Source organism: Rhagoletis zephyria, unplaced genomic scaffold (assembly GCF_001687245.7).
Source record: "Rhagoletis zephyria isolate East Lansing unplaced genomic scaffold, Rhagoletis_zephyria_1.1 Rzeph_scaffold_12171, whole genome shotgun sequence".
Lineage (NCBI taxonomy): Eukaryota > Metazoa > Arthropoda > Insecta > Diptera > Tephritidae > Rhagoletis > Rhagoletis zephyria.
Genome location: NW_016169245.1, coordinates 1 through 14145, shown reverse-complemented (window position 1 = coordinate 14145; position 14145 = coordinate 1). Strand labels below are relative to the sequence as shown.

The 14145-nt window shown below is 41.6% G+C and overlaps 2 protein-coding genes across 3 annotated transcripts; both read right to left on the bottom strand.

The window, feature by feature from the left end:
• Positions 1-8736: 8736 nt before the first annotated feature.
• LOC108377480 (uncharacterized) lies at positions 8737-10874 on the bottom strand. 2 transcript variants are annotated; one of them, XM_017633745.1, is made up of 2 exons: positions 9901-10874; positions 8737-9867 (listed from the first exon to the last, which is right to left on the bottom strand). In XM_017633745.1, the coding sequence occupies exons 1-2, from the start codon at positions 10850-10852 to the stop codon at positions 9860-9862; spliced, it is 960 nt and encodes a 319-aa protein (XP_017489234.1). In that variant the 5' UTR covers positions 10853-10874; the 3' UTR covers positions 8737-9859. The 2 variants fall into 2 exon arrangements, with proteins under 2 accessions (XP_017489234.1, XP_017489235.1); XM_017633746.1 differs by having other exon boundaries at positions 8737-9879; positions 9913-10874.
• Positions 10875-13389: 2515 nt separating this feature from the next.
• On the bottom strand, positions 13390-14068 carry LOC108377482 (uncharacterized). Its single transcript, XM_017633747.1, has 2 exons — positions 13891-14068; positions 13390-13784 (listed from the first exon to the last, which is right to left on the bottom strand). Exons 1-2 carry the CDS (start codon positions 14013-14015, stop codon positions 13463-13465), a joined length of 447 nt encoding a protein of 148 aa, XP_017489236.1. The 5' UTR covers positions 14016-14068; the 3' UTR covers positions 13390-13462.
• Between the last annotated feature and the right edge of the window lie 77 nt (positions 14069-14145).

Here is a 14145-nt window from a genome sequence, read left to right as displayed (position 1 = left end):
TTGTTGCATATTTGGCTTATGATAGGGTATTTGATTATAAAATAAATATTCTCGTTATTTTGCAAGATTTTCAGCTCTGAAGCCGTTAACAGATCACTAATAGAAATATTGGTAGAGTGCCCTTTGGTAATGAGTTTATCAGATTCCTTATTATTTAACAAAATCGGATTTATTATTTGTAGTTTACCTAAAGTAACTGAATAAATAATTGTCTCAAGCTCGTCTATAATGTGTCTATTTCTGGATGATGCAACTTCGAAAAGATGTTTAATGTTAAGTTCGCGTTTCTTCGTTAAGTTAAGTAACTTGTTAATGGTGTCAGTCATTTGATTTATTTTTATCTGAGTTTGGGTATTAATGAAAATCTGCCGATTATTAGATTCTATCAACGCCTCTTCTCTGGTAGATACTTGCGTAAAATCATCAAAATCGGGGGTGCCTGCAATGTATTTTAAAGCAGTACCCAAGAAATTGATACTTCTGGCATGGCGATGGTGAATATTTAGTGAATCCAGTAATCGTAGAATTTGGTCTGCGTCCAGTTGTAGTAGTTTCCTGATGTGTGATTGCGGAAATGAGTCTAGTAAGCTTTGTGTGTCTTTGGCAATAGTTTCGTAGTATGTCAGGTTTTGATGATGAATGAGGTAATCGTACTGGGAAAAGGTTGCCACTTCTCCGTTTAAAATCTCGATGTAAGCCGCGCTCGTGTAATTCAATATTTTTCCTTCCGACCCAATGGCCGCCATAATCAGAATCATTGTCAGAGGATGCTGGAAATAGGGAGAAAAAGGTCATCTAAGATTTGCTTTGTGAACTCGCTTGCCGTCAATTAGAACTGTTGTGCCTAAATCCTTAGCAACTGTTTTCTCTAAATATAATTTAGTAAACTTATTGCCTATCCTCTTATTGGTTTTAACAAAGACTTTGTCACCCGGATGGTAAGATTTCGTCAGGCAGTTTCCGTTACGGCTTTTGAGGTCATTATGTTGTTTGCTTATTAATCTCTCTCGTATTTCATCATGGAATACTTGTACGGTGTGATGAATGATATCGATTGGTCGTTGCTTCGTCACAGAATGAATTGTCCTATTGTACTTGTAAGTGGAGAGCAGAATAAGGTCATTAGTGTCATTCAAGCCCTGGGTCAGCTTAATGCAGCGGCCTATTTCCGTGAGCGTGCTATGAAATCTCTCCACCTGACCATTTGTTGTACTATGGTGCGGGGGAGTTGTGTAAATGGAAACATTGAAGTGGTCTTGCAATAAAGCCCTTATTGTGTTTGAGTTCAAAGATTTTTCGTTGTCGCAGATGAGGTATTTTGTGTCCTTGAAAAAATTCATGATTTGGATTATGGGTTCCTTCAAATCTATTATCGATCTTGACGGAATCGAGCGAACTATAGCAAACTTGGAGAACTTATCTATGCACGTTAGGTAGTATTTCTTGTCGGTTGAATAAATGTCTATGTGCAAAGTCTCGCCGGGCCTACTTGGAATGGGGGTTTCGCCTATTCCTGGATTGGGTGGATGTCGCTGATACTTTGCCTCTTTACATATTTTACATGAAGAAATAATGCCTTTTAAGATTTTAGAAATATTGGGAAAGTAGTAGTCCCTAAGAACTTGATTAATGTTTTCTTTCAGTGAACGGTGGGCTCTGTTATGCTCAGACTGCAAAATCTCTACCTGGTCGTCCTTGTTAAAAATGTCGGTTACTTGATGATTCGTGTAAACGAATTTGACTGAAGGGAAGCTTAAAATTATCTCGTTTTGAATTTTTCCTAGTACAGGAAGTTCACATAGCAATGCGTTGACCCTGTTAGGATTTACGCAACTTTTTATTAAGTTGGGGAGTCTTTCAAGTTTATTGAAAATTACGTGATGCCTGATCTGAGATTTGAAAAGAATTTTTGTAGTTACGGATTCGTTGTCCCCATCTTCAAGAATTATTTGGTTCATGAAGCAATTAATGGGATTTTTGACTGTTTTAATCACCATTGTCGAGGATTCCTCACTATGAATAGTCTCATCAGATCGGCCTGTGCTTAGAGCATTGATATGTTGCCTCGACAGCGCGTCAGCGACTACATTCTCCTTTCCTGGTTTATAATGAAACCTAGGGGAGAATTCTTCTACAAATGATCTCCAACGTTTTAATTTCGAGTTCGGGTTCTTATCTGAAATTGAAAAGGTCAAGGGTTGGTGGTCAGTAAAAATGTTGAGGTCCCTTGCACCGTAAAGGTAGTTTCTGAGCTTTTGTAAAGCCCAAACAATGGCGAGTAATTCTCGCTCATTAGTAGCGTAATTCTCCTCGGTTTTTGTCAGTGTACGGGAAATCATAGTAATGGGTCGGCCTCCTTGAGATAGAACTGCTCCTAGGGCATGAGAGGAGGCGTCCGTTGTTAAATCAAAAGGTTTTTGATAATCGGGGTAAAGGAGAAGCACATCCTCGGATGACAAAATGTCTTTTATTTTCTTGAAAGCACTGTAAGCTTCTTCATCGAATTCTATATTGGTTTTTTTTGAAAGTGTGGTGCTCACTGTCCCGTTTTCTCCTCGTAAGTACTTGCTTAGCGGTTTTGCTATTGGTGCGTAATCCTTAATGAAACGCCTATAGTAACCTGATAACCCGAGGAAAGATCGCAACGCGCGAAGTGTCTGCGGAACCTCATAATTTACAATGTCCTGAACCTTGTCTTTTGACGTTTTAATGCCGCTTTGGGAAACTACGAATCCGAGAAATTCTACCTCGGTTTTAAAGAATTGGGTCTTCTCTAATGAAACCCTCATATTTGCTAAATATAATTTCTGAAAGACGCGGCTGACGTCGTGGAAGTGAGTTTCATAATCCTGGGAAAATACGATTATGTCATCAATGTAGACGTGACATGTTTTCCCTATTTCTTCCCTCAGTACATCATCGATGGCACGCTGGAAAACACTAGGGGCATTTTTCAGCCCAAACGGCAGTCTACAAAACTCGTACTTTCCGTTGTTTACGGAAAATGCTGTTTTCTCCCTGTCTTTTTCAGCTAATTTTATCTGGTGGAAACCAGATTTAAGGTCTATTGTTGTGAAAATTGAGGATTTACCCAAATTTGCTAATATAACGGAAGTGTCAGGGATAGGGTATCTATCATTGATAGTCTTTTCGTTGAGTTTTTTAAAGTCTATGACCATTCGCATTTTCTTTTCACCAGATTCGGATAATCCTTTTTTAGGGACTACCCATATAGGGCTATTGTATGGAGACCTGGAAGGTCTGATAATGCCATTTCGTAAAAGGTTATCAATTTCTTTATTTACGAATTCGGACGCTGCCATTGGGTAGGGATATGATTTCGAATACACTGCTTCATTGTCTGTTGTTCTAATGGTTGCCACAATATTCGTATTGTAAGGAAGGGATTCCTCGGGGTTAGAGAAAACTGCAGCATACTTACTTTTCAGCTCGTCAATGTATGGTTTCAGTATAATATTGTTAACATCCTTACAGTGGAGATGTTGTAAATTTTCTGAACCAGTTTTGTATGAAAGGACGCCTTTCTTAACGTCAAGGTTAGCACCGATTTTGCGTAAAAGGTCATAACCGATTATACCGTCGAATGTTTCAAGTGTGGATAGGAGGAAAAACTCAGAATTGGTGTTAAAAATATTAATAGTGCACTTCCGCGTAACGCGATTGGTGCCATGAATAGATTTCACTAAGAAGGGAGATGTTAACGCTTTTACACCCTGCCAATCACAATCTCTTACATAGTTTTTAGAGGCACCAGTGTCGATTAAAAATTTTACTGGTTTTCCTTTGAACTTCCTGCTAACGTATGGTAGCAGGGACGTTACTCTAAAAAATTTATTTCATCGCTTGGTACCTCCGGTACCACGTCATCACGATTGTAAGCTCCCTCGTCTGACACCTTTTCGTCATAAGCATCAGAATCTGTGTAGGCTCCTTCAACGTCATCATTCGCGCACTGGTTTAGGGTATTGATTCGTTGTAACTTATTGTAATTAAATTGGTCGCTACCGTGTGGTCTCTTTGCATTCGTGGCAGTGGCACTGGTTGGGAGCGGATTCCCAAATGGAGTCCTGCCTGAAGGGTAGGTCGGGCGATTACGAGAGAAGGGCAATGCTTGTTGGGTAGGATGCCTGAGCTTAGAAAGGCTGGGATCAATCTCCATAGGAGTAACTTTTTGTTGAGCCTGATCACTTGTTAATCTGCTAAAATGAGGGCTATTGGGAGTAGGATAGGACCTGATATTTGTTGGTCTGTTCACACGATTATCTGAATTTTTACTATCAGAAAATTTTGAGGCGAATATGGATCGAGCCTGATTTGACTCCAATTCCTGTGCTAGAGCTAGCGCTGTTGGCATGTCTTTCGGTCTAGATGAAAACAAGATATCACATAATGGTCTGTTAAGACCGGATATGAAAACCCTGAGAGCGTCTTGACGATATTTAACCATCAATGAATCTATCACCTGTCGCTGGCTTCCATAAGTCATAAGAGTTTTGTTGGTTATGGCGGTCAATTTCTTTTCGACTTCGTCATAGAAGTCATTGATTGTCAGGCTTCCCTGACGGAGCGTGGACATTTCCTGCTCAATAACGTGAATAGGTTTTTTATCCGCGTAAGAAAAGTCAAGTCGGGCTATAATAGCCTTAAAATTCAGAACAGTGTTAAACGAAGAGAGCACAGAATCAGCACGCCCGGTAACTTTGTTACGAATAATTGCCACGGCCTGGTAGTGTTTGCAACTCCCAGGATAGCATTCGAAAATTTTGTAAGCGGCATGAGCCGCCTGACGCCACGATACGTATCTAGTCTGGTCACCAGAAAATTCTGGCAATGACTTGACTACATCTAATGAAACGTTGCATTCAATATTGGAATCAAATGCAATTTCTTGGTACTCTTCCACTTTCGTCGGTGTCTCTATCCTTGAAAGTCTCTCCGTCATTTCGTCAATCACAGTCTGAAAATCTTTTTTAGTCTGTTCAGTAGCCACTCTTACGGCGGCACTGACCACTGCACGAAGTTGCATTTCATCCATATTTAAGTTTACAATTTATTACTTATATTTCTCAATTTAATTAACAAATACAGCGAGCCTAAGTGCTTAGCTAGTTGGCTTCACAGACGATAAAGTTTTTAATAAAATTCTAAATTCTTTAATTTGCAATTACAATCACTTTCCTATTAAAATTCACTTGCTTAATTTGTTTGGAGGTCGGGCACTCTACTTACAAGCATTTTCTTATTTAATCTACGGTGTTCCCAGTTAATTGTCAGTTAGCTGCTGCTGGTCCCTTGGCCGAGAAAGTTTGGCTGCTCCAGATGTCCGATCCTCTCGTCTTCAATAAAGTTTGGAATTGTTGGTGGGTCCGAACCCACAACCACGTCACGATTTGTCCTTTAACAAGGATATTTTAAAACCGCGCGTGGCCCACCGATGGGCGCCAGTTATACTTTTCGGGTTCCGAATAAATAATAACACTACCTACTATGTAGGTTTGATATCTATTTTGATCGTAACTTTATTTGCTCCGCATATGCGGTAGTAACGAGCTAAGAGCCTGGCAAAAGACTGAATATTAGAATTAAGACAAAGCTTACTCTACCCTACTTAATCCCAACTGTAGCAGAGACTGTAGTAGTTGATATCTTTGGTGTTGTTGTTGTTCCAGCGACTGTAGTTTTAGGTGGATCGCCAATTCGCTATTGCTAGTGCTTTCGTTGTTGTTGTGGTTGCAGCGACTGCAGTCGCTACTCCGTTACTGCCGTTGTTTTCATTTTTGTCACGCGCATATTTGCAGACATAGCGTCAGCATTTTACATGAGAACGGAATGTTTCCCATGAGCGCGTTAGCAGGTGTTAACTTATATTACTTTGATTGCAAAGGAAAACGGTATTTGCACAGCCGCTAAAACAGCAACTCATTTTTCTTCTCTAGATTCTAAAGTTTTTCCCACGTTTGAATAAATACATTTCAAAACATTAATTTTAGTTTGTTCTGAAGTTATTTGACATTTAAATCATTTCGAAAGTCTACTCAAAATGCTAGTAAACGTCAGAAAAACCCAAGGGCGGACGAATTGAGCGAGCGGTTTTACCTTTTAATATTTTTATCATGGTTTATACCAAGGCATATTAAATAAGGTAGAAGGTATTTTGACACGTCTCTCTTTTGAACACCGACTATAGTTGCGTTCCAGGTGCTCACGATATTCACGATTTGCAGGTTTTTTTGCAGGAAAGCATTCCAGGTACCAAAAAAAACCTGTAAGTCAAACCACTTTTGTGAGTAAGGCTGACTTCCAAAACGTATCAATATAATGTTTGGAAACTGTTATACTGCGGTACTCAAACTGATTGGTTATGCAGAGTTATGACACATTGCAACCATATACATTGCATATTTTAAATATTCAATATAGCAATGAACAATTTTTCTGAATTTTCAATTTCTAATACACCAATGCTAACCAATAACAAACAAAGCATCAACTTTGTTTCTGATGCGCTGATTGCTCTAGCTATGCGTTTCGATAACTTTTCGGCTGCGTTTTGGAACAGTATACATTGTCAATATTTTGTAGTTCGACGTTATGGAACCCTATACTATGTATGTACGTATGCAAAGCAATTGACGTTTTGGAAGTCAGCCTAACTTGCCCTCTCTCTCAGTCAGAAGTTGCAGGTCTTAGTTCGAAGTTTTTCTTCCTGCAAGCTCATGAAAAGTGTCAAACGATAGGCAGGGTTGCATTTGTAAACAAAAACAGATCCTTAAGCGCCACGAAGACAATCAAACAAATACGTCAAGCATTTCATATGTATGAGGTTAGCTCGTGTCTTGCCCGTAAACGTTCAAATAAACTGGTCAATTCAACAAACAATTTATTTTTCTTGTCCGCGCACTTGCTCACCACGACGATCAGAAGGCAAGTGCACTTTTTTTCTCAAGCATAACGCGAGACGGTTGATAAAGATATTTGATCGCATCCATGGCGCTTTACATTAAAAAAAAAAATGGAAGTAGTTACAGGAAAAGTGGTCTTTCGCGTTCCATGTGACTTTTATTGTTTCGCTCTCGCTCCTCTTTCAAGAGAGTAATTTTGTTATTTGACAGTTTTACAGGTTTTTACACTAAGTTATCTGGAACGCAACTTATAATGTCCAATGATGAATAACTTTTAACCCTTTCCGAATAGGCATTTTCTATTTTTCATTAAAAATTCAATTGCGTGCTGTAAGATAGTTTTGAATTGTGAAAATTTGTTGGTTTTTTGACCACATCCATTTATATACATATACAAAAATGAAAAGGAGCAAGAGCCAGGACGTTAAAAAGGGTGTAATACTTTAAGGCGCCTAGTTGTGAAGTTAGAAGACTTCGTTGGGAGAACCGCTGCGGTGTTCAATTGGAAGATTCTTCCCGTGTCTGTGAAAATCATTTCAACGCGAATGATTTTATTACTTGCAGGCAAATATTTTTAAGAGCCTGTTTATACCAAGATGCAGTTCCCATGCCGTGGGAGGTTCCTGTGCATGAAATGCATGAAGCACACGAACGTTCAGAATTGACGATATCATATGTTGATGCGCAGACGCAAATTCAAGAATGATAGAAAACAAGATTGCGCCGTCCTGGCGGCGATGACATTTGTGTACCACAAGTAAACAAAGCCGAAGTGGATGTTAAAAGAAAATGTAGGAAGAGCAAACTTGCTTAATATTAAATTTTTCGACAGTAAACGTGTTTTAATTGTGCTAAATTGTAGAAATATGTAATTTGCAATAAGAACTAATAAGGAAAACGTGAAAAAATGGTAATTTTTGTGCAAGTTTAGAGAATTTCAGTGCATTTAAAGTTTCTGAGGCGGCGTTTACTTGTAGACCAGAATTGTCAAAATCGGCAAAACCAAAGTAGCGGTATGTAGGACGGCGCCACCTTTGTTCGCTGCATCGTGACGCAAACTTTACAAGCTTCCGTTAAAAAAATTTTCACTAAAGGGCAAATACAAAAACTATCAAGAAATTGTTAAAGTCTTCATATAAATTTAGAACAAAACATTATATAATTTTCTTAATAAGTGCTGGATGTTTTTTTGAATTAAAGATTAAATAAGAAACTAAACGCGCAAAAACATTGGGCGAATAAAAACAAAAAAATGTTTAAAACAGTTCAATAAAACATTTCTTTCATTTTATTAACGTGGTTTCCTTTATGAGGTATTCGTTTCTGTCCATCAGGCCGATTCAGAACAGAAACTCCCTGGGATAGCCAGCTAAGATCGAAAATCGAATGCAACTCATAGGCCCCTTTTATGAGTTGCATTCGATTTTCGATCTTCGCTGGCTATCGCTTTATTATGAGCTATGCAAGCGTGTCGAAATTTTCGTTGAGTATCGAATTTTCTGCCGAACAGAATTTTGCTTCCGTTGGTGTAGCGAAATGTTACAAAATTTTAAAATGTAGGATTTTGCATTTGTTTTCTTTTGCGGCTAGACACTAATTTTAAACAATTTATATTAATTTCAAGCAGTTCTAACGTCGTGAATAGTAAACACAAGCTCGAAAGTCAGGGTTTACATATGAAAGAAAATCCCTATACGCTGTTGGCACGATCTCTGAAAACAAAATCATGGAGCTGTTTATAGTTTTAATCATGATACAAAAAATAAGGTAGTTTCAATAAACAACTTCTGACGGATATAAAATTTTATTGTTCGACTATTTACGCTCGCTGATTATGTACGTGCAGAGTGCACTATTGTACCACGGAGGCCTTTAAATGCGTGAATAAAAGAAAGGGGTGCCTTTTATGTTCACAATCTACAAATGTTTAATTTATTCAGCTAATTATTAGTTACAACGGTGTTTTTCGATTTCAAGGAATTCAGTGGAGGTGATCTCGATGGCGGTCAGAAGCGTAATAATCAACTTAAGATTTGCGCGATCGGGTGGTCCCGTATCGTCGCGTATAATTTACAAAGGACAAATTGAAGTAACACGCCACCCTAATCTACGATATACGAGCATATGTATGCAAGGTTGCAAAGCAATTGATATTCAGAAAATGACAATTCATATGGCAATGTTAGCAAGACAATTAATACATATCCAGAACATTACAATTCATATGGCAATATTAAAATTCAAGAAAAAAAGGATGTTAAGGTTTGCAACTAAATAGTGGATGTCGTCTTTCACAAATCGATGAGGTTCGCACTCATGTTCTCAACATGCCGGCCCGCCTGTGCCGGAGTGATGTGGAGCAGCTCTTTGAGCTTTTCTAGAGTCAAGACCGCCTGGCTGAAAAGATCGTGGATGCGTGGCTGGACGGCGGTCCGGCCTTCGGCTTTCCTGGTCGGCTTTCGTACGGCCTTGCTGGTCGACGATATCTCGCGGCGGCCTGCTTTTCCGCGAGCCTCATCTCGACGGCGGCGTTCTGGTGGTGGCGATACAGAGCGGTGCAACATGGTGTGGTGTGCTTTTCCGCAACGGTGACAACTATCGGCTGAATCACACACGCCGGTGGCGTGGGATGTGGCTAAACAGTTTATACAGTAGCGATGGATTTTTGCGGACTCATATCTCTCCTCTGGTGTCATCGCTCTAAAGGCGTGGCAAAAACGCAAACTGTGGAAGCGGCAGCATAAACGGCACTTGCTGAATTCCATACCGAACGATTACTACCTGGAAAGAGAATTTCGAAAGACGGGATTAGTGATATAACCGATGGCATGGGTGTGCGCTGTGTGGGGAGAACAGATATAAATTTTATGTATGTTTATGAGTAATTCTGAGCGGTGGAGGAAGTGTCCGAGGGGGCACTAGAGGGTGGTATACTGTTATGAGGGTAATACGCATANCGTGGTATACTATTATGAGGGTAATACGCATATTTTAGTGACGTTTCGAGTGACTATGCCGGCTTGTGTTCGAACATCTACCACTCGTACGTTTTGGTCCGCCCCAAAGTGGAGTTTGGTGACTCGGCCAAGGCGCCAGTCAGTGGGAGGCAAGAGATCATCTTTGATCACCACAAAATCTCCTTCGCGGATATTGAGTTGTGGGTGTTTCCACTTATATCTCCTGTGCAATTCTTGTAGGTACTCGGTTTTCCAACGTGAGCTGAATTGCTGATGGAGGACTTTCAATTTTTGCCATTTGGTATGGAGCGATACATTTTCGGCATTCGGCTCAGGTAGGGAAACCAAGGGAGCCCCGCGGAGAAAATGGCCTGGCGTTAAAGCTAATAAGTCGCTTGGATCTTGTGACATGGGGGAGAGAGGGCGCGAGTTGAGGACTGCTTCGATTCGAATGAGGAGAGTGGTGAATTCCTCAAAGGTGAATTTTTGGTTTCCAGCGACTTTAGTGAAGTGGGTTTTAAAACTTTTTACGGCGGCTTCCCACAGACCGCCCATGTGAGGGGCGTATGGCGGTATGAACTGCCAAGAGAGTCCCTGTACCGCATATCGTGCAGCGACATCCGAAGCTGCCTCTTTCAGAAATAAAGCAAAATCACGCTGGATAGCCCGCTGTGCTCCAATAAACGTCTTCCCGTTATCGGACATAATTTTGTTTGGCAGCCCGCGGCGGCCGACGAATCGAGTGAATGCGGCTCTGAATGCTTCGGTGGTCAAATCTGTGCATGATTCTAAATGGACAGCTTTTGTGGAAAAGCATACGAATACGCAAACGTATGCTTTTGTGTGAGACGCTCGTCGCAGGGGGGAGGTTTTTACCATAAATGGTCCAGCGAAATCAACGCCGGTTGTGTGAAAGGGCAGCGAGTACGATGAACGCTCTGGGGGTAGTGCCGCCATTATTTGTGATCGCATTCGCTGTTTGTAAATAGTGCAAGTCTTGCATTGGAAGATGCACCCTTTCACATTTTATTTGAGTCGGGGAATGTAATACTCCTGCTGCACCATGCGAATCATTAACTGCTTTTCAGCGTGAAGAAAGGTTTAGTGGAGAAAATCTAGCAGCAGTTAGCAGAATTTCGTCCGTCTGGGATGATTATGGGGTGGCGTTCATTATAGCTTAGGGCGGCATAAGCTAAACGACCATTCACTCGCATAATACCAGCTTTATCCAACATAGGATTTAAGGTTAACAGAGAGCTTTTTTTGCTAATGGGTTTGGAGGATTCTAAGGCACTTATTTCTTCTGCAAAATAGTTGCGTTGTGTTACTGCGATCAGTTTTCATTTTGCGAGATTCAATTCCTTCTGTGTAAGAGCTAACGAAGCTGGAATTGGGAAATTTCGCGAGCGACGTACGAACCGGTAGAGAAACGAAATGACTCTTAAAGCTCTTGAAAATGAGGAAAAGCGTTCAAGAATATCCGCACAATCTAAGGAGTGGAGGGACTCTATTGGTCTCATTTCAGGTGGAGTTGGATTGGCTGGGACTCCTTTGGGCCATGAAGAAGATGGTTTGGAGAGCCACTCGGGCCCGTTCCACCATAAGGAACATACAGCTAAATCTTGTGGTTTACATCCACGTGTTCCTAAGTCTGCTGGATTATCACCGCTGGGTACGTGGCGCCAAGTGGTATTGCTCACATTCTGGAGAATTTGAGTGATCCGGTTGGCTACATACGTTTTCCATGAATGTGCTGGTTTTTCCAGCCAAGCTAACACGATGGAGGAGTCTGACCAGAGCGTTGATTCATGAGGTGGCAGATTCAGTTGGGAACGGGTAAAAGCGATTAACTTCGACAGCAACACAGCGCCACAAAGTTCTAAACGTGGCAAACTTATCGTTTGCAGCGGGGCAACTCTGGTTTTGGCAACAAAAAGGTGAGTCGAGAAGGAGTTTTCTGCGTGTTGTACTCTGATGTAAACGCAAGCACAGAATGCCTTTTCAGAAGCGTCTGAAAAACCATGTATCTGTATACGTTTTTCGGGCGAGAAGCGCACCCAACGCGGTATGCTGATGACGCTTCTTGCCTGGAGGTCTTCACGGAAATTGTTCCACTTATGGAAAGACGTAGGCTTCACGTGCTCGTCCCAGTCCGTTCCCTCCAACCACAATTGTTGGAGGAGGATTTTGGCAAGTATCATTATTGGCGATAGCCATCCTGCCGGGTCGAAAAGTCTCGCTACGGCTGACAGTATTTGTCGTTTTGTGTTCGACTTAGATGCGGGTAAAGGGTCGTAAGAGTACGAGAAGGAGTCAGTCAGTGCGTTCCATCTTATTCCAAGCGTTTTGGTTGAGCTTGTATCCTGGAATTTGAGANAAAGGAGTCAGTGTGCGTTCCATCTTATTCCAAGCGTTTTGGTTGAGCTTGTATCCTGGAATTTGAGAAATTCAGTATCTAAGACATGAGAATCTGGGATTAATTCAAGTATCTTTGGGTGATTAGCTGTTAGTTTTCTCAGTGGAAAGCCTGCCGATTTTAGAGCTTCTATAGTTTGGGTCATCGAGTTGAGAGTGGACTGTATATTGTGTCCGCCAGAGAGTACATCATCTACATATGTTTCGTGTAGTATAATGTTTTTGGCGAGGGGGTATTTTTCTTGACAATCATGGGCTAGCTGGTGGAGCGTACGAATTGCCAGATATGGGGCGCAGTTAACACCGAAGGTGACGGTTTTTAACTTAAAGTCTTCGATTGGCAGGTGAGGGGCTTTCCTAAAAAGAATCCTCTGGAAATTTTGATCTTCTCTATGGACGAGAATTTGACGATACATTTTCTCTATGTCGCCATTGAAAACGAATTCATAAAGACGCAATTTGAGGATAATGGACGTTAAGTCGTTTTGGAGTACTGGGCCTGTATAAAGAACGTCATTCAGGGAGTTTCCTGACTGTGATGTCTTAGATGCGTTGAAGACGACACGCACTTCTGTCGTTTTACTGTCGGGCTTTAAGACTGCGTGATGGGGTAAGTAAAATGAAAAATATTTGCCGTCTTTTATGGTTTCAAGGGGGGAAGCGTGTTCCATGTGCCTCATTTGCAAGTACTCGTTCAGTACTTCTGAGTACTTTTCGCGCAGCTCCGGCTTTTTTTCCAAAGTCCTCTCTACGCTTATGTATTGCTGCTGAGCTGCTGGGCGGGAGTGGCCTAAGGCAAGGGCGTCCGGGAATTCGGGTTTAAAGGGGAGTCTCACAACGTAGCGTCCATCCTCTCGNGAGTCCTCTCTATGCTTATGTATTGCTGCTGAGCTGCTGGGCGGGAGTGGCCTAAGGCAAGGGCGTCCGGGAATTCGGGTTTAAAGGGGAGTCTCACAACGTAGCGTCCATCCTCTCGTCTGGCGGTTGTGGTCCTGTAGAGTTCCTCACAGAATTCGTCTTCTGCTGACTTGGGTTGAGCGGTTTCTATCTCCTCCTGCTCCCAAAACCTTTTGAGCAGCGTGCTGAGNTGGGAATTCGGGTTTGAAGGGGAGTCTCACCACGTAGCGTCCATCCTCTCGTCTGGCGGTCGTGGTCCTGTAGAGTTCCTCACAGAATTCGTTGAGCGGTTTCTATCTCCTCCTGCTTCCAAAACCTTTTGAGCAGCGTGCTGAGTTCGGGTTCTGTTGCTTCTGTGACGTGGGTGGAGAACGTCGAGATATGTTCTCTTACTGGACCACTGAGTATCCAACCGAATATTGTGTTTTGGGCTACTAAGGTGCCGTCGATATTGTGTTGTAGCCCATCCAGGAGTATTTGGGGAGTTATATCGCTGCCTATCACCATATCGATTTTCGTTGGTGTAAACCAGTTAGGGTCAGCAAGCTGGAGGGAGCGTACTTGGTCTATATTGACATTTGACACTTTGAATGTGGGNTCTGCCTATCACCATATCGATTTTCGCTGGTGTAAACCAGTTAGGGTCAGCAAGCTGGAGGGAGCGTAATTCGTCTATATTGACATTTGACACTTTGAATGTGGGCAGAAAGTGGGTGAGCTGAGGGAGGATGATGGCGTTTGTGGTGATTTTCTGACCCAAATCAGATGAACATAGCGTTATTTCGCAAACTTTGTTCGAATTTTGTACTACCATTCCTCCCATTCCAGAGATTTGGTAGTGAGTTTCTCTAGTGGGTATTCCAAGGAGTTTTTGAATTCGTGNTTAGCGTTATTTCGCAAATTGTGTTCGAATTTTGTACTACCATTCCTCCCATTCCAGAGATTTGGTAGTG